At 42.8% G+C, this 25,193-nt stretch overlaps 3 protein-coding genes across 3 annotated transcripts in view; 1 reads left to right on the forward strand and 2 right to left on the reverse strand.

Annotated features, from left to right (window-relative positions):
* LOC308556301 (olfactory receptor 7D4-like) overlaps positions 1–25,193 on the reverse strand; it is a gene marked incomplete at both ends in the record, with an annotated part of 69,913 nt that overhangs the window by 32,154 nt on the left and 12,566 nt on the right. The window lies entirely within an intron of this gene.
* Positions 2,838–3,782, forward strand: LOC308555607 (olfactory receptor 7E24-like; the record flags this gene model as incomplete). Its single annotated transcript, XM_081134008.1, has 1 exon — positions 2,838–3,782. One exon carries the CDS (start codon positions 2,838–2,840, stop codon positions 3,780–3,782), a length of 945 nt encoding a protein of 314 aa, XP_080990134.1.
* On the reverse strand, positions 16,119–17,069 carry LOC308555608 (olfactory receptor 7C1-like; the record flags this gene model as incomplete). The annotated part of the gene is made up of 1 exon (XM_081134009.1): positions 16,119–17,069. The coding sequence occupies exon 1, from the start codon at positions 17,049–17,051 to the stop codon at positions 16,119–16,121; it is 933 nt and encodes a 310-aa protein (XP_080990135.1). The 5' UTR covers positions 17,052–17,069.

The following is a 25,193-nucleotide window of genomic DNA, read 5'->3' on the forward strand; positions in this document are numbered from 1 at the left end:
ACCCGTCGCCTTCCAGTTCCCAGAACCGACAAGGCTTAAATATGAAGAAACCTTGCGGAGATTTGCACCGAAAGGAAAAAATGAAAAAGAGGGGAAGAGAAAGGGAAGTGAATCTTGCTGTGCGGCCTGAGGCACTTCAGGGCTCCCACGCATTCCCTGAGCGAACTGCCTGGGACAGGACGGGCTTCTACCTGTCCCTGCCCTGCGCGAGAGTAAGACGCCCTTCGGCTTTCCTGGGACTGCTTTTCCTCAACAAACCCACTATGTCCATGTGATTCGGGGACCGCGACTGAGCGTTTGTCAAGGGCAAACCTCTGCCGGGTGCCACTCGGTTCCCAGAGACGGGGGTCCTCACATTGCTAAGTGGGGGATGCGGCACAGAGGTGGAAAGACTGACACACACTTCACAGCTAGTGGGTGAAAGCTGGGGACTCAGGCAGAGGTCCCCTGATCTCAGCCGGGGCTCTGTCCCTACACCAGGGCCCAGTGATTGTTCCGTGACAAATGGGGCACAACCACCAAGTCCTTCCCATGGGACTGGGCCAGTTCATCTGTGAATTAGCAAAATGCGCCAAGTGGTTTGCACGGACCTTTATTGCAAGAGTGTTGCGGATCGCAGGGTTTTCTATGAATAGTCACGCATTTTCCAGCACATTTTGTAAACATGAGATTGGAAACATCATTCCCTATACAAGATAGGCATTTTCATGTGGCTCTCTCATGCAAAGACTATTGCTAGTAGGACTTCAGGGACCTTCCTAATTTTATACCTTGGCAGTCAGAGCATGTAGTTGATTTTGTCTGATTTTTCTATTGGGAAAACAAGTATAGCTAATTAATAGTCAAATGGCACATATATCAATTTTTATAATTCAATCAATTATTTTTGGATATATCTTTAGAAAATTCTCACTTGTGTGATATAGAGGGGGCTTAAGAATTTTCCTAGCACTGTTATAATAAAAAATAAAAGAATAAAATGAAGTTTATCCCTCAGGTAATACTAAGCATCATTTAAAGTGCTGAACTTGATGTATGTATTTCAGAGAGACTGGATACACAATTCCGTGGTAAATGAGAACTCTGGGAACAGTATGTGTAGCATGAGGGTGTGTAGGTAAGTTTTCAAGAAAACTGGTTATGAATACATAACTCAATGCTAATATTATGAAAATATTGAAAGGAAAATGTATCTGCCAAATTCATGATAGTGTTTGCCTTTGGACAACTCACGTGCAGGGGAAGATCATGCAGGGATAGACAATACCCTCAAGTTTTATCAATAATAAATATTAATTCTATAGCACATATTAAATATTCATAGTTTAATATGGGTAGTGGGTAAATGGTATTGATAATAATTGATAACACTAATACAACATTTATTAATAGCTTGGCAATGGTTCCCTACACTAGCTATATGTGTGGAAATTCTGATTTAACTGGTTCTAGGTTATGACCAGCCCGTCATTAAATTTTAAAAGATGGATAGGTAATTATAATGATCAACTAGCACACTGATAACCAAAGTTTAAGTATTTTATATTTATTACTTTATTTTATTTCTTACAGCAACCCTATAAGGTCAGTTCAATTAATATACCCTTTTTACAGATGAGCAAACCACAAAGGTGTTTGTAATAGCAGTCTATTTTCCCTTTTGATTTTCCCCAAATTACATCATTTTTTTAAATGCAAAAATAGTTTATGATGATGTAGTTTATGTAAAGTTAGGTAGTATTTACAAAATATAAGTGATCAGCTATATACATTTGAATCTAGCATGTCACACAAAGGAATAAATATTTTGACAAAATAATACTTCACTAATTGCATCATGTTTTGACCTGTCAAGACAAATGCCCCGAGTTGCCTTCAGGGGGCTGACTTAGTAGAAATGCAGTCCGTCTGTAAGGATGAATTGACTTGGAAAGCTGTTAAGCTGGCATAAGAAGAACAACTTAAGGTTTGAGGCCTGGTGTTGGTCCAAAATTTCTCAGTGGTGAGTTGGTTTTGATGAGAAATCAACCTTTCACAAAAGTTTGTGATTAAAGACAAATTTAAGAAGTTTAGCAATCTACTCTGAACCAAAACAGTAAAATGCAAGCTCAACCTCGATGTTTCTGAGATTGTGTATCAGTGATAGAAAATAACCTTTCAAAAAAGAACAGTAAGTAAAGAGTATTCATGAAAAGTAGTTACTTAATCATTGGTGCATTGTAAGTTAATACCATCTTCAGGGACGGTGATGCTGTATGATTTTGTGCATTTAACAAAAACATATTTTCACAATGTGAAGTCCATCAAGACCAAATGTTGATATATTTGAGTTATATTTCAAGGGACTTTGACCATTTTATTTTAATTTAGAATACATTTACTGTGGTTTTAGCTCTTCTAGACTACATTCTAAATTAAGGAAATTTCTTATTCTGCATTTGAGTGAGGTAAATACATTTAACTCCTTCTTAGTGTCGTTCAAGTAAAATAATTTTTGTCTTGGAAAAGAATGTTTCTCATTCCATATTTTTCCTTCAAAACTAGAAGGCTGATATTTTACTCTGCTCATGGGTTTGTTGTCTCAAAATATCCTTTCTCCTCTAATATTCTTTGAGCCTGTGTCTGCGAAGTGGGTGCCCATAGAAACAGGTGAACAGCCCAGCCGTCAGCAGGAAAGAGTTCTAAAGAGTCCCCCGCTGAGAAATGTTGCAGAAGGTAATGAGCAGGGAGGGTGCGTGGTCCTCAAGTGTAAATACTTTATTTGTGAATGGCTTGAATCCAAAAAATGGACGCCTCTCTCCTTGTTTCATTTATGTAACACTCTCTTCCTTTTCAAAATGTGGCCTCTCTGCCTAGAACCACAGAACCGAACGGGCGACTCAGAATTCCTCCTCCTGGGCCTCTCGGGCGACCCCGACCTGCAGCCTCTTCTCTTTGGGCTGTTCCTGTCCGCGTACCTGGTGACCGTGCTCGGGAACCTGCTCCTCATCCTGGCTGTCATCGCTGACTCCCGCCTGCACACGCCCATGTACTTCCTCCTGTCCAGCTTGTCCCTGAGTGACATCAGCTTCAGCACCACTACAGTTCCCAAGATGCTGGCGAACCTCCAGACACACAGCAAATCCATCACCTACGCAGGCTGCCTGACTCAGGTCACAGTTTTTCCTCTTTTTGCATGTTTGGACAGTCTTCTCCTGGCCGTGATGGCCTATGACCGGTTGGTGGCCATCTGTCAGCCCCTGCACTACACGGTCATCATGAGCCCCCGCCTCTGTGGCCTGTTGGTCCTGCTGTCATTTTTCATCAGCCTTCTGGACTCCCAGCTGCACTACTTGATGGTGTCCCAACTTACCTTCTGTGCAGATGTGGAAATCCCTCATTTCTTCTGTGACCCTTCTCAGCTCTTCAGCCTTGCCTGTTCTGACACCTCCACCGATAACATATTGATCTGCTTTATTGGTGCCGTCTTTGGTGGTGCTCCACTCTCAGGGATCCTTTTCTCTTACTATAAAATAGTGTCCTCCGTTCTGAGGGCCCCACCGTCAGGTTCAAAATATAAAGCCTTCTCGACCCGTGGCTCTCACTTGTCAGTTGTTTGCCTATTTTATGGAACAGGCCTTGGGGTGTACCTCAGTTCAGCGGTCTCATCTTCCCCGTGGAAGGACGCGGTGGCCTCGGTGATGTACACTGTGGTCACCCCCATGCTGAACCCTTTCATCTACAGCCTGAGGAACAGAGACCTCAAGAGGGCCCTGGGGAGGGTGATCAGAAGAATGGCCTAATCTCATTACCTGGGCCGTCATTTTTGGTTCATAGGACTGGAAAAGGCGGCAAAATCTCACATGGGCACCAAGAATTTCTGACTCTGCAGTCACATGGTATATATGTACCTAAACGGCTCTCTGCTTTCTGTGTACACAATTTTCCCTCTTAGCACAGCTGTGATGGAATTGGGAGATTATTTTGGACTCCTACTTAAGTCACAGCCCCTCCAGGATCATGCACAGTACATCAGTGTACCCTTCCCTCTCTCCTACGCATCGCCCAGGATTCCTGGCCATGAGCAGTCCTGTTTCTATCATTATTAATAGAGAGCAGGCAGACAGCTCTGGTGGGGGGGGGGGACGGGGGTGTAAGGGGGCTGGGCAGATTGAGCAAAAAAGAAAAAAACAGAATTCATAGACATGGACAACAGTGTGGTGATTGTGCGGGAGGATGGGGGGAGGTGGAAGAGGGGACAAAAGGTGATGAGAAAAAAAAAAAAAATTCATAGCTCTCGTTATTTATTCTTTCTATACTTTCCCCATGATTCCTCTCTATTTTTCCATATTTTTGCTCCTTTCTTATCTTGGTCAGATTCTTGAGAAAATAGAGTGACTATTTAATTATTGTCCAAACCAGGGTATTTTGTGTGGGGAGCCGTTGTGGCCCCAGGCATGGAGGAGCTGCCTGGGTGAGCTGCAGATGTACTCCCCTGCTCCCTGGGAGATGTGGGGGAGCTGCTGTGGCCCCAGGCACAGTGCCTGGGTGCGCTGCGGATGTGCTCCCCTGCTCCCTGGGAGATGTGGGGGAGCTGCTGTGGCCCCAGGCACAGTGCCTGGGTGCGCTGCGGATGTGCTCCCCTGCTCCCAGGGAGATGTGGGTGAGCTGCTGTGGCCCCAGGCATGGAGGAGCTGCCTGGGTGAGCTGCAGAAGTGCTCTCCTGCTCCCTGACCCAGACCTTGAGGCACCAAGGCGATACTAATTTAGCTTGCAGCCTTAAATTCTAGAAAGGCTCATTAGGAAGCTGGCCCTGGCCTGAAGGGTTAAGGGACTGTCAAGCTACATACCGAGCCAAGGACTCAATCCTTCCCAACAAGTTCCCATTAGAAGCCAAGACAAAGATAGTTACCAAGGTCTGAGCTCCTGCAGGAGGCAGGATGTTTACGCTGAAGGTGTGTTTGTGCAGCCTGGAGAGAACTACTTTGTATCGGGCAAGGGGAAGGAATGCGGGGCAGGGTGCTATTCAGCAAAAACAACAGCGCCAGTATAAATTGAACTTGGAAAATAAACTCGGGGCTGCAGCCCTCACGAGCTGCAGTCCTTCCAATCCCATCTTTTTTGTGTCTGTCTTTTCTCCATCCTCACCCCTATTCTCAGGACCCTTCGACTCTGCCAGCGGGCTCCAGCAATTTTGATATTAAAATGGGACAGAATTAATACTGAGTTTGAATAAGTAGTTATCAACTGAGACTTTCTTAGCAAAACTGGGATATACAATTCCCAATATTCCTGATAATCTTTTCCCCATTCCATCTAACATCTCCTCCATCAATTACATAGCCAGATATGAAACAACAAATCCTGTATAATTCCACTTATATGAGGCACCTAAAGTGGTCAAATACACAGAGACATAAAGCATAAAGGAGATTAGTGGTTGCCAGGGGCCGGGGGAGGAGGGAATAGGGAGTTAGTGTTTAATTGGGAAGTAAAGAGTTTCAGTTTTGCAAGATGAAGAGTTGTGGCGCCGGATGGTGGTGACGGTTGCTCAGCAATGTGACTACTTAATACCACTGAACTGGGCACTTAAAATAGTTAAGATGGTAAATTTTACATTAGGTTATTTTACCACAATAAAAGAAAAGATGCCCTGTTAGTAATGAGGGACACATTGCTCCAAGTGATGGGTGGACTACTTAGCCCTCAGCATCAGCCCCCATAGGGACCTGCCTCAGCTGCAGAGACCACCTTAACCAAGGTCATGTTTCCTTCTGGAGCAGCCCGCATTCCATGACATTTGGCCCCTTGGCACCAATTCCAACCAACACTGAAAAATCATCCTATATCCAGACCTTCCTGGTGATTTTAGGAGGCCTTTGATGGGCTTCAACTTGGCTTGATTTCTTCCACTGCCCTTCCTTGCAAAAAAGACTTTGACAAACCACAGAGTCTGAAGGAAGAGTCCCTGCAAGACTGTCTTCTCTTCAGACACCAGCCACAAGTTCAGGAGTCCCCAGGGCCGTCCTCACTTCAGACCAGTTGGCCACAAATTCAAGGACTCCCTCACAGTCAATAATTTGCTAGAATGACTCGGACTGAGGGAATTTCCTCAGGTTTAATAATTCACCAGAAAGAGTCGGTCACAGAACTTAAAGCAGCGCTATACTTATGATTACAGTTTTATTACAGCAAAGGAATACAAATTAAGACTAGTAAAAAGAAGATACAATAGGGAAATATCTGAAAGGTCCCATATGTAAAGCTCATGTCCTCTACACGTGATGTTTAGGTTAATTACCTCCTCCTGGCCACAATGTTAAGACAATACTCACAGTATTGCCAACCTGGTAGCACAACTGAGCTTCAGTGGCCATATTTTATTATTATTTTATTATTTTTTAATCTCACCTGAGGATATGTTTATTGATTTTAGATAGAGGGGTGGGGGGAGAGAGGAAGAGGGAGAGAAGCATCGATGTGAGAGAGAAGCATCTATCGGCAGCCTCCTGTATGCACCCCAAACGGGGATTGAACTCCCAACCTGGGTATGTGCCCTGACTGGAAATTGAACCCAAAACCTTTCAGTGTATGGAATGATGCTCCAACCCACTGAGCAACACCAGCCAGGGAAGCCAGAGGTTTTATTAGGCTTCATTACATACGTGTGATAAATTGAATTATTGCCCATTTGGTAGAATTCAGTTTCCAGCCTTTCTCCCCAGAGGTTGAGTGGACATCACTTGGCTTAAAGCTCCACCCCTTGATTTTCACTCTTGGTCCTTTGGGCATAACCAATCCCTATCTTGAGTCTTCTCACTAGCAGAAACTATCAGGTTTGGTCCATGCGTCCCACCACAAATAACCAATCACTCCTGTCTCTAGGGAAATTTCAAGGGCTTAAAGGTTGCCTCTCAGAACTAGGAAAAAGGTCATATCTCTCTTAAAGTGAGCCAAATTCAGGACTACTCATCTTCTCTTCTACAAGTATTGATCCGGGAGCACTGCCTGGTGAACATCCTGCATGCTAATCACTGTCTCAAAGACTGCTTTGCTAGGAAGCCAACTTGGGATATCTTCTTACTAATAAAATTATTTTGGGAAGATTCTAAAGACTATTCCAAGGGAGTTCTTTGGATATTGTTCTACAAATTACAAACCCAGTGTTGTGCTCAGTGATGGGAAAATTCAAGGAGAGGAGAGAAAGTATTGAAATTTGGGGGCAGTAGGGAAGTCCCATAGAAATCTTAATAAATCTAGACAAATATCACATGATCTCGCTTATACGTGGAATCTAAAGAACTTAATAAACTGATGAACAGAATAGATTCAATGACATGGAAGCATAGATCTGACTGACGAATGTCAGAGGGATGGAGGAGGGTGGGTGGGTGAAGGGGGAGAGAGTAACCAAAGAATTTATATGCATATATGCACAAGCCAAGGACACGGACAATGGTGGGGAGAAGGACTGGGGAGGGGGAGGGGACAGGGTGGAATGGGTCATTGGGGAGAAAAAGGGACATCTGTAATATTTTAAACAAAAATAAAATTTAAAAAAAAAAGAAATCTTAATAAATCTAGAAGTTCAGACTCAGATATGTTGGATAGAAAGGGAGTGCAGAGTTTGATATAATAAATTAATGTAATATCTGCATGAGTATTATACTTCAAAAAAGTTTATTTTAAAATATGAAACCATAGGGTGTAAATAAAGTGTGAGTTAAGAATGATAATTTGCTTGGACTCCCATCCTCCTCAAACTTCTAGAGGCCCTATGTTCCAATCATAAGCACCCGCCTGCCCCTGATTTTTGTTACCAGTTTGACCAGGTTCCCCTGATTCCTCTGTTGTTTGGATTTGGAGGCATTGGACAGGGTTCACGACAGCGTCTAACACTAAGGATATTTCTGCCCTCCAGGGAAGAGGAGGTTTCTGAGGACTGAGGAACATTCCAAGGCTTGTCCATTAGAATAAAGAGATGCACAGACAGGTGACATCAAATAGTGGAAGGAGCTTTAACTGCAGCTGGCAGACACACTACTTAACTTTTCTTGTTCCCGCTGTCAAAATTCACTAGCATATAGCTGCTCAGATTTTCAGGGGAGAAATCTGCCCTCTTCAGGTCACTCAGGCCCCCCAGTTTTTGTCATTTTAGGTTTTCTTTTCCTTTTTCCCCCGTACCAAAGCAGTTAAATGACCTGAGCCTTAGTTATAGGCTTTTTCCATTCTTTAAAAACAGTTCGTATAAACATTTTGCTCTTACAAGAGTGCCCTAAATGGCCTCTCAGTGTTCACTTTCTTCTCCTTTACGTGGCAACCAGGTTGATTTTTTAGGTGTAATCAGAACTTGTGACTTCTCTTAGAACCTTCCAATCATTTTCTGTGATTCATAGAATAAAATCTGAACTCTTTGCCAAGGTCTATAAACTCTTCATAATTTAGTCTCTTCTATCCCTTTCCAATTCCCTCAGTGGTCCCTGGATTAGCAATGTAAGCATCACCCTGGAGCTTATCAATGCAAAACTTCAGGCCCTACCCCAGACCTGCTGAAGCAGAACCTCTACAGCTGGGACCCATTACTGGCTATTCTATTACAGGCTAAATTTGCCTAGACACATTGGTTCTCTCGTAGTTCTTCAAACACACCACATTCTTTGTAGCCTCAAGACTATTAAACCTAATTACATATGTCTAGAATGTTCTTCCCCTTTCTTACTCAACTTTTCACTTAAATATCAGCACTTAAATCTTTAGGTGCCTGACCACCCACCTAAATTTTCCTGATGTTCTCTCCATCAAGTTAGTCTCTATTCTTCTATTATTGTTGCCTTCTGAGTGAACTCACGCATCTTGAGTATTATTAAAGACAATCATGCCCGGCCAGTGTGGCTCAGCAGTTGAGCATCAACCTACGATCCAGGAGACTGGGGTTCCATTCCCGGTCAGGGCACATGCCCGGGTTGTGGGCTTGATCCCCAGTCGGGGGCTTGCAAGAGGCACCCGATCAATGACTCTCTCATCATTGATGTTTCTCTCTCTCTCTCCCTCTCCCTTCCTCTCTCTGAAATCAATAAAGGCTTTAAAAAAAAAAGACAATCTTTGTACCAGGCTGTCTCCACTATTCTGTTCCAAGTTAAACTAATGCTGGTCATCAAGAAAGTGAGTTTAGCATCTCTTCCAGTGCAAAGTTTTTGTGTGAAATGTGATGTTATTGGCATAAACAAGCAAGACATTGGGCACTTTCACTGCCAAAAAATACTTTGGTAGGAATTTGTTATAAAGAAATTTCTAGAAAAGCCATTGATTGTGACAAAGAAAAATTGCATAAGATATAGTCAAACAGGTAAGAAAGACTTTAAGACTGTTGCAGAGGGTGAGAAACACGATGGCGGTGTAGGTAACGGCTACATCCGCCGCCTCCCGCAACAACTAAAATACAGAACCACCATCACTCAGAGCCTCCTAAGATCTGGCTGCACAGAAGCCCCACAACCAGGGAACTGAAGGAGCATCGAGACCGGGAGGAGGGGCGGAGACGCAGGTGGATCCAGCTGAATCGGAGAAGCGCCGCAGGCCCACACCCAGTGCCGCGGGGTAAACCTGGGAGGGAATTTCGGTGGTGGGGGTTTCCCGGAGGAGGGAGGGCCCCCAGCCCAGGGCTCCAGGCCAGGAAGAGACATCCCCACAACTCCAGGCTGTGAAACCAGCGGGGACCGTCCCTGAGGGTCACGGAGGCTGCGGGAGCCCCAGCAGCTCCTCTAAAGGGCCCGGCACCGACTCACTCAGACGCTCCCTCTGAGCCCAGCGCCGGGCAGCAGCCTGAAAGGACCCGGGACACTCGGGGAGGAACTAACCTGCCTGAGATCCGGGCGAGAGGCGGAGGGCGGCTTCCTCCCAGGCAGAAGGGCTGGCGGAGGCCATGGCTCCTTGGCGAGTCCTCCCCGCACACAGCCGGCAGGCAGGCGCCATATTTGAATCGCCAGCACCTGACTCTCACCTTTGGCCCCGCCCCGTGATTCCCGGAGGCCCCGCCCCTCCTCACCAGCAGCTCATCCAGGCCATTTCCGGGGGCTTTTCTGTGCAAGTGGCCTCTGGAGCCTCATGCTGAGGACTTTCCTAAAATCTCTCAAACAAGCCGCAGCTGCCCCATACGACTTGATAAGCGGCCCCAGGCCTGGCCCTAGCGGCAGCCTGCACTGGCTCACAGCTTGGCCTCTCCTGGACACCTCCAAGCCCAGCATAAGGAGCAGCCAACTACGGTAGCTCATGCTGGGTGGCCCTGGGCAAGGCACTGGCACAGGCTGACTGTGCACCTCCCAGGAAGCCCCAGAGACAGTGCACCTGATGGGCAGACTCAACCACACTGGATTACAATCCTACCACATCCACGAGTGACACACTCAAGGGGTGCACTTGGTGAACATCAAAGCACCACTGAAGTAAATCCTGCTCCATAGGGGTGTCTCCAGCACAGCAGCTCTCTGGCTGTAGCTGCAGCTGGTCCTCACAGCTGATTGGCCTGGGCGTCAGTTCCTCCCAGTGACGCCAACAGCAACCAAGGCTCAGCACAACAGGACAGTGCACAGGAGCCCACACAGGGGAGCACCTAGAAGGCCCAGCTCAGGTGACTGGGGAGGCTGAGCCACTGGACCCTACAAGACACTTACTACACAAAGCCACTCTACAAATTCCAGGAGACATAGCAGCTCTACCTAATATACAGAAACAAACACCAGGAAGCAGCCAAAATGCGGAGGCAAAGAAACATGTCACAAAGGAAAGAACAGAAGAAATCTCTAGAAAAGGAACTAAATGAAATAGATCCAAGCAAGCTAACAGGTACAGAGTTCAGAATAATGGTTATAAGGATGCTCAACCATATTAGTAAGAGTATGATGAAAATAATTGAGAAAATCGATGACATAATAAAGTACCAATTTGAAATGAAAGCTACATGAGCTGAAATGAAGAATAATTTACAGGGAATCAACAGTAGAGTAGAGGACACTGAGAATCAAATCAGCAATTTGCAACACGAGGAAACAAAAAACACCCAACCAGAAGAGCAAAAAGAAAAAAGAATCCAGAAATATGGAGATAGCATAAGCAGCCTCTGGGGCAACTTCAAGAGACCCAATATTTGTATTATTGGGGTGCCAAAAGGAGAGGAAAGAGAGCAAGAAATTGAAAACCTATTTGAAAAAATAATGACAGAAAACTTCCCCTACCTGGGGAAAGAAATCAACTTACAAGGCCAGGAAGCACAGAGGATCCCAAACAAGAGGAACCCAAAGAGGCTCACAGCAAGACACATCATAATTAAAATGCCAAAGGTTAGACAAAGAGACAATCTTAAAAGCAGCAAGAGAAAAGCAACTAATTACCTACAAGGGAGCACCCATACGACTGTCAGCTGATTTCTCAACAGAAACTTTGCAGGCCAGAAGGGAGTGGCAAGAAATACTCAAAGTGATGAAAAACATGGAACTACAACCAAGATTACTCTACCCAGCAAAGCTATCATTTAGAATTGAAGGTCAGATAAAGAGCTTCTCAGACAAGGAAAAGCTAAAGGAGTTCATCGCCACCGGACCAGCACTACAGGAAATGTTGAAGGGTCGTCTTTAACAAGAAGCTAATGAACAAAAGAATCTGATGAACTAAATAGATCCAGAGACAATGACCCGTGTAACAGATGATCATATTTCAGAGGGAAGAGGGAAGGGGGTGGAGGGTGGGTAGAGATTAAAAAAAGAAGTTATATGCATATATGCATAACCCATGGACACAGACAATGATGGGGTGAAGGCCTGGGGAGGGGGTGGGAGTGAGGTGGAGGGGATCAATTGGGGGAGAAAAAATGGGACACCTGTAATACTTTCAACAATAAAGATAAATTTTTAAAAAATTAAAAAATTAAAAGAAAAAAAAAGACTATTGCAATAGGTGCCAAGACTATTGTAATAAGGGAGAGAAATTGAACCCAACTGAAAGAAAAGACTAGAGAATTCTTTAAATTGTATGATTCCATATATATGAAATATCCAGAATAGGCAAATCTATAGAGACGTAAGGTAAATTAATGGTTGTCAGGGGATGGGGGGAGTGAGGCAATGGGGAATGACTGTTGACAGGTTGTAGTTCCATGTTTTTCATCACTTTTTTATTTGTTAATTACAGTTGACATTAAATATCTTTTTATATTAGTTTCAGGTGTACAGCATAGTGGTTAGACATTTCCATTATTTACAAAGTAATATCCTCCATAATTCATCATACATAGTTATTACAATATTATTGACTATATGTCCTATGCTATATGTTATATCCTTGTGACAATTTAGTAGCTACCAATTTGTATTTCTTAATCTCTTTACCTTTTTCACCCAGTCCCCCAATGCTCCTATCTGGCAACTATAGGTTCCACATATAAGTGAAATCGTATGGTATTTGTCTTTCTCTGACTACTTCTTTCACTTAGCTTAATACCCTCTAGGTATGTTGCTGCAAATGGTAAGTTTCCATTCCTTTTTATGGCCAAGTAATATTCCACTATAAATATGTACCACCTCTTCTTTGTCCAATTGGTCTATTGATGGACAGTTAGGTTGCATCCATATCTTGGCTATTTTAAATAGTGCTGCAATGAACATAGGGGTGCATATATCGTTTTGAATTAGTGTTTCTGATTTATTCCAATAAATACCCAGAAGTGAAATTGCTGGGTCATAAGGTAGTTCTATTTTTAATATTTTTGAGGAATCTCCAGACTGTTCTCCATAGTGGCTGTACCAACTTGCAATCCCACCAACAGTACACAAGAGTTCCCTTTTTCCCACATCCTTGCCAGCACGTGTTTGTTGATTTATTGATAATAGCCATTCCGACAGTTGTGAGGTAAGATTTCATGGTGGTTTCAATTTGCATTTCTCTGATGATTAATGACACTGAGCATCTTTTTATGTCTATTAACCACTTCTATGTCCTCTTTAGAGAAATATCTATTCAGGTTCTCTGCCCATTTCTTAATTGGATTGTTTGTTTTCTTGGCATTAAGTTGTATGAGTTCTTTATTAATGTTGGATATTAACCCCTTATTGGATGCATCATTGGTGAATATCTTCTCCCAATAGGTAGGTAGTCTTTGCATTTTGTTGATGGTTTCCCTTACTCTGCAAAAACTTTTCAGTTTTATGTAGTCTCATTTATGTATTCTTTTGTTTCCCTTGCCCAAGGAGATATATCAGAAAAAACATTATTATGAGCAATGTCAGAGAGTTTACTGCCTATGTTTTGTTCTAGGAGTTTTATGGTTTGGGGTTTTACATTTAAGTCTTTAATCCATTTTTAGTGTATACTTGTATATGGTGTAAGAAGGTGGTCTAGTTTCATTCTGTTGCATGTATCTGTCCAGCTAAGGCAGGAGGATTTTTAAACTAGGGTGAGCCTTAAAGGGAAAAGTATTCACAGATGTTAGCAGGAGGTTGGTTAATGGGCTTAGGCCATCTGTGTTTGCTAATTGCTACTTGTTAAACTTAGGCTCTTATCCTCCTACAGAAGATGGGAGATGGGGATGCTACCTTTCTTGATCACTACATTTCAAAGAGAAAGTTCCCAGGTGTTTAACAACAATGTTCTTGGTTTGGAAAACTGACCAGAGGCTGGAAGAAAATGTATCTACATTTCAAGGGGACATGAAAATATCTGCAATGACAGTTTTCTAAAGTAAATGTGAACAAAAGATATAATATACAACATGATGACTGTAGTTAACACTGCTGTATGACATATAGAGAAGTCGTTAATTGAGGAGATCCTAAAAGTCCTCATTACAAGAAGAATTTTTTTCCTTAATTTTTATTGTATCTATATGACATGATGAAAAGTAACTGAACCCACTGTAGTAATCATTTCACAATACGTATAAATAAAACCATAATGCCATACATCTTAAAATTTAAAAAGATAAATAAATAAATGTACTATGAGAAGAGAGCTCAGGAGCCTCTCATCAGGAGTAAACCTGTTTCAAGTTTAGGTAAGCTGAGGTAAATGTTAAATCAATTGATATCCAAAATGTCCACTGTTGTTTCAACTTTGTAATTCTTGGATTTTTTAATATGCTCTTGTTAGTGAATTTCCATACCAAAGCAGAAGTTTTAAATTATGTTTACAAGTATCTTGCATTCTAAACTCCAATGGCAGCAGTAACTGTGAGAGGCAAGGCAGATAGATTATTGAGCAACAAATCCAGAATGGCAACCAGGGTCTGTGACCCACATGTTGGATCTGTAGTGGTGGCAACATGTCATAGATGAGCAGACATCAAAAGTATTATTTAACTAAGAGAACCAAAAATATCAAGGACAAGTCAAGAATCAAAAACATCAAGGGTAGCTCCGATGTCAGCAATCACAATTGAAATTCATGATCTCTCTGTAGATGAGTGGATAAAAAACTGTGGTATATTTACAATGGAATACTACACAGCTGTAAAAAAAAAAAAAAAAAAAGGAACTCTTACCTTTGTGAAATCATGGATGGACCTGGAGAATATTATGCAAAGTGAAATAGCCAGTCAGAAAAAAACAAATATCACATGATCTCGTTTATATGTGGACTAATGAACAAAATAAACTGACCAACAAAATGGAACCAGAGGCAAGGATACATGGAACAGACTGGCAGCTCTCAGAGGGGAGGAGGGTACAGGGCACTGGATGAAAGAAGGTGACGAGATTAGCCAAAGAACATATATGCATAACCCATAGACACAGACAACAGTGATGGCCAGAGAGAAGGGCAGGTAGGGGCTGAGTGGAGGTGGGTAAAGGGAGGGAAAATGGGGACATCTGTATAGTGTCAACAATAAAAATAAAGTTAAAAAACTAAAATAAAATAAAATAAACCTGACTCCAAGTTTTTCTTTAAAAAAAGGATTCCATCTTCCATTTTCAAAACCCAAGCCTATTTCAGACTCAAATCCTAGAGATTAATGGGGATGTGGTTCCCTCTTTTGGAAACCAATTACATGGTTCTTTGAAATGGTAATATCCCTCAAGGACACCACTTGGTGGCAAGATGATTCCATCTGGCTCCTTCCATTCTAGAGTGGGCAGTGATTCATCTTTACAGAGATGAATATTTACACATTTATGTTTGCCTTTCGTGCCTTCAGTGCCTTGGCAAACAGCACTCCCCTGAGACTTAAAACATCCAATTTCTTTACAGTGAAGAAGACATGCAAATAAACGTACCATGTCAGGAGATCCACAGGTCCTAAGATATTCTGCATCACACGAAGCCTCTAAACATCACATACCTCACGTGGCAATTCTGTGACTCAACTATTGCTCTTCCAAATTGTAATACAGTGCTATCCTGAAACCATACTTAGGACTATGTCCCCTTTTCAGCCAGATTTTGTCACTGTCTAGACTCTCACATTTGAACTTCAGTGAATTTACCTGCAAAATTAGACCAGACTGAACAACTTACTAGCACCTGATCAAATCTACTATTCTGGGTCCTGTGGTTTTTCTATCTTTACTGATACATTTTTATAGTTTATTTTGGAAATGCACTAAGCAAACATATGGGAAAAAATTTCAACCTCACTAACAACCAAATAAATAACTTATCCATCTGTATTTTCTGTTGGACATATAACATGATATGATAAACCCTGAGATACAGAATTTAAGCTCTATGAGGGCAAAGTTTTTCTCTTTTTTTCCTTCTTTACTGCTGTATTCCAGACACCTACAACAGCATGGCACACCAAAAGTGCTCAATGAATATTGTTGAATGAGTGACCTTGGTAAGAATTACCAATGGTTCTCAATAAAATGCACCACATCATAATTCTTAGTCAACTGTTCCAAGCTGGTTCCTAAAGTGCCTGGTCTTGACCCGCAGGGCTGGAAATCCAAGCTGAGGTGCAGGATTGGGTAAGTAAAAGGAAGGCATGAGGGGAGCAGAACTGAGACTAACAGGGGAGTCACCATAAGAAGTTAAGACAAGGTGCTTAAAAGGCAATTGTAACCAAAGTCACTTACAAAGAACAAATGAGAAGCAAAATCCAATGTGATTAAGAGGTGGGATTTCTTTAGCCAACTGCTGCTACCACTATCAGCTTAAAACCCCAGGACAAGTGTTCCAAGAACTTTTTGTAGGGCCCTCTTGATGTCCCTGTTCCGCAGGCTATAGATGAAGGGGTTCAGCATTGGGGTGATCACAGTGTACATCACGGAGGCAATCATGCCCCTCCAGGAAGGTGCATCAGAACTGAGATACACACCAAGGCCTGTCCCGTAGAATAAAGAAACCACGGACAGGTGGGACCCACAGGTAGAAAATGCTTTATATTTCCCAACTGCTGATGGGATTCTCAGGATTGAGGAGACAATTCGAATATAGGAGAAAAGAATCCCTGAGAAGGGGACAATGCCAAGAAGGCCAGTCACCATATATAGCAGGATGTGACTGATGAGTGTGTCCGAGCAGGCAATAGCGAGGGCCTGAGTGAGTTCACAGTAAAAGTGTGAAATCACCCAGTTAGTGCAGAAAGACAGCCTCAACATCAACAGACTCTGGATCAGGGAGTATGTTAAGCTGATGGACCAGGACACAAGAACCAAGAGGCCACAGAGGCAGGGGTTCATGATGACTGGGTAGTGTAAGGGGTGACAGATGGCCACAAACCGGTCATAGGCCATCACGGTGAGGAGAAAAGTGTCCATAACTCCAAAAACCAGGAAAAAGTACACCTGGGCGATGCAGCCTGCATAGGTGATGGCTTTGCTCTGTGTCTGGATGTTCACAAGCGCTTTCGGGACGGTGGTGGAGGTGAAGCAGATGTCAACAAAGGACAGGTTGGACAGGAAGAAGTACATGGGGGTGTGGAGGCGGGAGTCAGAGCTGATGGCCACAATGATGAGCAGGTTCCCAAGTACGGTGACCAGGTATATGGAGAGGAACAGCCCAAATAGGATGGGCAGATGCTCTGAGTCTTGGGAAAATCCCAGAAGTAAAAACTCTGAAACACTTGTTTGATTTCCTGGTTCCATGTTGCTGACACATTGGCTAGATGATGGAGGAAGGAAAACAATGGGAGAGAGACTCTAGATTATTTCTACTTTTTAAATTTCTTAAAGTAAATGACTGGACGTAAAAGCCTTAACTACAAAATTTAGGAATTCTATATTCTGTTATTTGTTACAGGCAACGTTTTGCAATGTCGATCAACCCTTGGGACACTCATCCATCTTCTTCCTCTCTGGCTTAGTATTACCTCTAAACAGCTAAGAGCAACTTGGAACTTAGAGAAGAAATGGTTGTACTTGCGCTAACACCAATGTGGAACATGAGGTCCGGTGGAGTTCCGTGACTTGATCTGGGTTGTCTGCCTTGCCTGGGATTCAGAACAGAGTCAGATAACCATGTCTCAGAGGTGAGAAAATGTGAGAGAGTATCTCACATATCTGGACAGAGTATTGAGGATGAGTAGAATGTAGGTCTGCTTCTCAAGGAAAAGAAAAAAGAAAGAAAAAGAAAATATTTTCACCAAATAATAAACCACATTCACAAATGCTTAAGGCTTAATGTACCAGGGACCAGTCGCACCTTGTAGGAACAGGGCCCGATGCTTCCTGGACATTCGTTGCTTGGCAAAATACCCTTTATCTGTGAAGTGAAGCGATTGGTTAAAATGTCCAAGGAAAGAGTGGATTTTGTGGCTTAAACCATTTTAGTACCTGAAGATGCTACTGCAAAAGGTCACAAACAGAATTTCGAGTCATGTCACCTACACTGTTCATTAAATACTGGGGGAAGAGAGAAATTGCACCAGGATTTTTATATATGAGCCTGAAAGGATGAGAGTCATATTTAGCATGCACATGACGGTGATGCTTAGAATGGGACTGGGAATGTGGGGGCACTCATCCAGAGCCCACCTACCCTCTCATTCTCTTCACTCCAGATCCTAAGGGTCCTGTAACTAAACACAGAGGAATGAGCTCTATAACCAGGGAAAAACAGCATAAAACCGTACAAGGATCTTCAGTGTTCCATTTTGCCTTGTTGTAAGTATTTTCCTACATCTTTGTGCCACCTTCTGAAAACATACAAACTCCTTGGTGTATTGGGGCTTCACACTGACCCTCCAGCCTTCTTTCTCACCACTTCTCAACTTTTATCCTAAATTCCAACCATTCTGAAAAGCTTTTCTTTGCCCAGATGGGCGATACTCCCTTATGTCTCTGCAACTTTTCAAGACCTTCTCCCTCTGCTTGCTTCTCTTGATTCCTACCTGTTGCCATATACACGGCACAGGCTCTCACCTGCTTAGGTAATTCCCAACTGCCTCCTTCTCCATACTAGCTGAGTTCTTAGGGCAAAGGGGACTCTCCATATTGGTTTGGTGGCAGAATTAATAAATGGATGAGCCTACAAACCAATATTTTCCCATTGCTGCAGCTCATCATATAGTCCCTGCATGTCCATTATTCCATAAACCTTAGCACTTCTTACCCTCAAAAAGGTTTCTATAAGGAGAGAGGATGATAAGATGTTGATGGAGAAAAAGATAGAAAGGGAGGCAGAAAGGGAACATAAAGTTTCTGCTTATTCATTAGCCAGGTCCTCTTCTCAATCCTGGACAACACTCATTGCCAATGTTGGCCCTACCGGGTCCCGATAATTTCGCCTATTTCTCCTGTTCTTGCATCTCGCCTGGGCTCTTTGCCCATAGCAGCATCAGCGACTGCTTTTCCACAGCCTTTGCCTGAAGTACCTACATATACATTCCCGACTTTCTGTCATAGTTATCCAGAGGCACAAACAGAAGATAACTGAGAGACTAAACAGGGAAATGACAAGTGTACAAAAAACATGTCACAAAGGGTTAATTGTCACACAGCTATTTTTCTGGGATTATAAATGAGGATGTTCACCATCTTCCAGTTCCCTTCCAGGAAGTCCCCCCACATTCATAGTCTCAGTCCTTTTACTTGTGTATGAAACTGCTAAATACTCTCCATCCCTGTAAGAGGAGATACTGCCTCCTGTGTGCTCTCTCCTCAAACACTTGAAGATCCACTTCCAGGAGACAGCAACAGGAGAGTGAATAAAGACACACATTCTTTTACCTCTGGTTACAGGACCTCCAGGACCCGGAAAGGAGAAAGTCAGGAGACAGACAGACACTGGCAAATGCCCCCTCTCTCCATCCTCCCAGGGCTGCTGTAAGCATCACCCATGTCTCATCCTCATGGTTTTGGGCTGATATGCAAACACCCTGGTGCAATTTCTCTCTCTCTTCTTACAAGTACAGCAGGTCCTCAAATAACATTGTTTCATTCAATGTTGTTTTGTTATAACTGTTGGGATGCCATAGGAACTTAACTCTTGTTTGTAGCAATTAGATTAATCTATGGCCATATTGGTCTTGTTATATGCTGCTTCTCTGCAGTTCCAGGAACCTGTTGAGGAAATTAAGGGAGGACTCAGTGTATTTCATGAGCACAGTGGAGGATAGTATCAAAATTCCTTCCATGGCCTCTGCTGATTTGAGGAGATGTTCCCAAGTAAAGAAGGGTGGCAAAGACAAATTAAGGAAGATTCTTCTAGGCTAAGTGAAGATAGAGGCTCTGGAGCTCTTTTGGGCCAGGTAACAAGAAGAAACAATAAGAGATCAAGAAGAGATTACATCTCTATCAGCACCCGGGGCACCCATCTGTACACCAAAGACTGGCAACTGTACCACTACATAGTGTGTTTCTGGGAAGTGCTATGGTGTCAGAGTGCACTGGGGGTTAGCCCCTTTCTCCCCCTTCCCATCATTTCCATCTACCATCTAATCAAATGACTTAACTAAAGTAAAAGCTCATCACTCAATGACAACTTCAAACAAGGAGTCAAGCCGTGCACCCTCCCATGCAAGTAACCTCTAGAGCTCATTCTCCATAGACAGCATTGGGTTTCCCCTGCCCTGTGCTTCACTATAGTCAATACCTTATTCTCTCAGGCACCTCTTTCCCCTTTTTCCTACAACACTTATTGGGCTCTGGAAGCTTGGCAATGTGGACCCACCACAGGGGCCAACTCCCCTGAATCTCGTTCTTTCATGGAAGGTGGTGATGAAGAATGAAGGTCTGTCCACTGAAAGAGCAGGGATACAGAGCCAGGCATGTGGTATAGGGACTGGCTGATTTCTCCTGGAGAAGGCATGAGTGTCTTGAGTCTGGCTCATGAGAGCCTTGGTGACTATAAGCTGATATGCCACAGGTTTTGTGGCCCTGGGGGCAGAACCCCCTCTGAAGCTTGTTAGACAAATTGATCAATGGATCTTTGATTCCCTCATCAGGTTGACTCCTCAGGGGCAGGGGTCACAAAGGAAGAGCTGTCTTGCCAGTTCCTTATCCCTGGGAGACAAATAGTGGGACCAGCTGTGATTTGTTTTCATTTGGATCTTTTTTCTCTGGAAAGAATCACTCTAGCCTTCCTTGGATCTCCTCTTGGGAAGAAGTGTCATCATTTTCGGACTTGTAGTTTCCTCATTGGATAAATGGTTGAATGGCAAAGGATCCCAAGATTCACAAGGATAATGGTTCTCAGCCTTAAGCCTGCACCAAGATGACCATGAGGATTTGTTAGAACAGATGACAGAGCCCCATTCCCCAATTTCTGTCTTGGTAGACCTGAGTTTGGATCTGACAATTAGGAATTTTCACAAGTTCCGAATTTTGCTGGTCTCTATGACAATCCATTGAGACCCATTTCCCCGGGACAATGTTTCATAATTTTAGCTTTATCCAAACTATCAACTGAGGCTCTTGTTAATATATAACTTCCCAGACTGATACTTATCCTAGACTCATCTAGTCAACATCTCCAGGGGGAGAGACTGACAATCTACTTTTAAAAGAAAATTGTGATAGTTTTATTTTCTTTTATTTTTATAATGGAAATAAATGCCATTTTAACCATTTTTAAATATACGGTTTTGTGGCATTAAGTATACTAACCATGTCATGCAACCATCACCACTATCCATTTCCAGACCTTTTTCATCATCCCAAACAGAAGCTCTATACCCATTAAACAACAACTCCCCATTCCCCTCGCCCCCAGCCCAGAGAAACCTCTATTCTATATTCTGTCTCTATGAATTTGCCTATTTTAGGTACCTCATATAAGTGAACTCATAGAATACTTATCCTTTTGTGTCTGGCTTATCTCACTTAGCATCATATTTTCAAGTTTGAACCAAGCTGCACATGTATCAGAATTTCATTCCTTTAATAAGGTTGAATAATATCCCATTGACAGTGAGGAATGATCTGTTTCTTGTCTCTCCCCAAGAGTTTGATCTCTTAGAAATGGGCAGAGAGAAGAGGGAATTGGATGCCTTGAGTTGTAGAGATTGTCTCTTTCTCTGATGCAATGCCCTAGGAAGGTCAGGACCTTCAGTTGGGGGGTGGATAATGGATGCCTGTTTGGGGCTAGAATGAAGCCAACCCTTGTGGCCTTGGGTGTAGCCTTGGGGACAACTGCAGGGACACTGGTAGAGAAGGGGTGCAGATTTGGGTGAGCCACAGGGGGAACATAATGTCCAGGGCCATGGAATGCCAAATGCTCCATGGATAGAAGATAAAGTCAGTAAACCTGGTGACTGCCTTGTAGAACAGATGAAAGACTTAACACCCTCTTCTTTTCTTTCTGTGGCCTTCTACATCTTACCAATTAAAGAGCTGCTTGGGCACACTGTGATTCTCCATGCAGCTCTCTCTGTAAAATCATATAGACTCCAACTGTGGCAGTTTTAAAACATGGCTCCCAAATTCTTTGATATTCCTCTCATGAGAGTGGAGTCCATGTTCCCTGTCTTGAATCTTAACCTGTGATCTAAGTCTTAACTACCTCTGTAAGCTTTGGATCACTTACCCAGCCTCTCAAAACCTCCTTTTCTTCATTGTAAAATGGGGCCAATAATAATTATAATTTTGCAGGGTTTTTTAAAAAAATTGAGGTTAGGATAAGGTCCTATCCAAGCTATTTATTCTCACATGCCACCACTTTGGACAGCACAGGTATAGATCTCTTTCCTTACCTCTGCTGACTCTGTGCAGCTCAATTTTGATTCTGTTCAAGCTGCCTCTCAGTGAAGTGCTGTCTGGGAATAAAGCCCTGCTGAGCTAGTTTTGAGAAGTCACAGGGGCCACACTGCACTAGCCCTTTTCATCCTTCCTCGTACTTCCTGGATATTGGGGTGCACAAAAGTCCTCCCAGTTTCAGATGCCATTCCAGTGGATGCCAGTTAGACATTTTGCATGTCTTCTGTTCCTCGTGTCAATCAAATGCTGCCTCGTTCCTGCTGCTGCTGCTTTCTGCAGGTTTTTGTTTTGGGTGGTTTGCCCTTGTTCACTTATATTTTGGGTTTGTGAAGATCGTTGCACCTAGTTTTGGGGCAAATGTTTCCAGGGGATTTTAGTTTGGATATCTAATTACTCAGTCTGTTTTTAAGGAGAGATTCGCAGATTGGCGGCCACCACAGCTCTCTATGGGAAGACAGTTCTGCATATCTTATGAGCAGAGGCACTGACGACTTTTTTTCCAGACATCTTTTCTCGGTGTTTGTACAGTGAACAGTCTGGGAAGATATGAATAGTGTTTCTCTACAGAGCAGAGAGCAAATTTGTCTGTTGCCCAAGATATGAAAGATAATGTCTGCTTCCAGGGCCAAAAGTTGAACAGGTAAGTTGGTGGCCTTTAAAAGTTGTGGTTTCCTAAGCCTGAGGTTCCTCAGCTGTGAGAAATACACTTCATGCCCAGTGTCTACATGAGCCTGTTTTGTTTCACTCCCATGGGCTTGGAGAGAATGGGAAACTGATGCAGACATGAAGCTCATGCAGCATGGGAGTAACAGAGTCCTTTGTCTCTGACCCAGGAGTCTTGTGCCTTCTGCTGGCATCCATGACACGCGTCAGGCTAACATGTTAGCTTGAAACCAGGGTTAGGTCTTAACCCCATCACAGTTCTTGGGACCTTCTTCCCCAAATCCCTTATCTGACCTATTTAAATAGATCCCAGTAACTTTACCTCTAAATTAGGCATAATACTATTCTCTACCCCGTTCCCTAACAACATAGGGTTGTGATGCAAATCAAATAGTGCATGTGATGTTCTTAGTATGAGTCCTGTAATATGAACTGTTATTATTATCATCACAGTAATCCTGCCTTACGGGGCTCTAGTTTGTGAATAACCCAGTTATATCAGGGCGGTCATCACACGGACCTTTGATCACCACCAAGGACAGCATGTATATTACTTCCTTTGATCTCCATGCAGCACGTTTATATAATTAAAATACCAATGGCAGACTTTCAGAAACCTCCTACCAGGATTATGTGAATTCAACTGAAGTTGTGGGAAGCACAAGTGGACTAAAAAGATAAAAACATAAAAATAAAGAATACAGTAGTTAGAAGAATCAAATTCGAGTGTTGAATGGGAAAGCGTAGTCTAACAGTAAGATGAACTAGCACGTGGAAAATCTTACTCTGTGTTAGGTATTTCTGCAGACCCCACAATGCTGCTTCTGGCCATGTCATGAAAAGAAGTCTCCCTGGTTTCTCTTACACCAACAGAGTCCTTCCATATTTGCCAGGAGAACCCACAGCCATTTCAGGACTAATTCAACATGTGTCTCTAGAGGCTTCTGATTTGCCCCACCAATAAAGACTAATCTCTCTCCAAATATATTTTCTCTATAATCTTTGTATTTTAACTCTTGAAGTCTTTTAAAATGTTACTTTGGCTTATATAGTGAGAGAAAGTGGGATGTAGGGAATCATGATTTGTAACAACCCAATCTAATCTTTGCAGTCTTCCTAGCTCAGAATTCTCTGTCTGAGGAGCTCAGAGATGGATTTAACTGATATGAAGAAAACTTGAATACTTGCCCAGTTAAGTTGGATATGGAATAAAGTATGACAATTATGTGTGTGTGCCTAAATGGAAGAGGGAAACTCTAGGGAGCCCATATGACAAAATGGCAGGAGTATAGAGAAGTGGAGAAGAGATGTGAGTATGGGCACATTTTAGAATTCTAAGGCAGGAGGAAAAATGTAGTGTTAAACTGAGCCAATCAGATACTCGATTCATTGTTAGTGAAGCTCGTAGGCTATTTAGTTTAGTGGTTAAAGGCAGAGTAAATTAAACAAGTTATTGGACAACTTTTCAGAAAGCCCAGACTTCTGCCTCAGAAAATATGTACATCATCTCTTAAGAAATGATTGCTATGTACAAAGGTACCTGAGTATGTAGCCTAAAACAGTAGGAGGTCAAGGACAGATAGACCATGCTAGAAGAGAAGGAAGCATGGTTACAAAGTAGAATCCTAATGAGGCAGTTACTAGTGAAAGGAAGACTTCCCCTTTGCTAAGGGCATGGCCCTTTGTATCCCTGAGTAATGAAAATGAAGATAGAGTTCAGTTTACTCATAATGACTTGGGAGACTTAACAATCTACAGGCAGAAACAGAATCACACAGCCACTGGAAATATCACACCACTACCTTAAACCTCAATTGTATGCCCTTGACCCAGACACATCATTGCAATCACCTTTTTGTCTTGAGCTCACTTTGCATTCTTCCAAAGCATACCTCACACCATAACTTTACTCCCCATATTATGATTTATCTGTGAGGGTTCAATCAAGGAGAGAAACCACACTAGTCATTTTTAATGAAGATAATTTTATATAGGTATGATTAAATAGTTTTTGAAAGGTGAAAGACAGAAATGAAAATATATGGTGATACAGTGTCATACCTGCAGAATGTAGTGACAACCACATAGGCTAAGGGGAGAGAAGAAATGTTGGTACATGGGCCCTTTACTGACCATTACTGGAAGAACCTAAAGAGAAGCCAGGTGGAAAATCAGAGGCCACACCACAGCATCACAACTGAAAGTATAGAAGCATAAGTTTGAATCAGAAAAACTATAGTTTAATATATAGTACAGAGAGACACCTGTAGAGTGTGGAGGGAGAAGATATGCAAAAAAAAAAAAAATTACCAGGAATATAAGGGGGGAAATCACATTGGCTATTACTAAGCCAAACTCTTTCAGATCTTCTGCTTTGTGAGCTCTGATCACTTTACTATTGTCAGGGTCTGATCACGAACAGTAAAGAGC

Source organism: Miniopterus schreibersii (genome assembly GCF_964146895.1).
Source record: "Miniopterus schreibersii genome assembly, chromosome: 4".
In the NCBI taxonomy this organism is placed as follows: domain Eukaryota; kingdom Metazoa; phylum Chordata; class Mammalia; order Chiroptera; family Miniopteridae; genus Miniopterus; species Miniopterus schreibersii.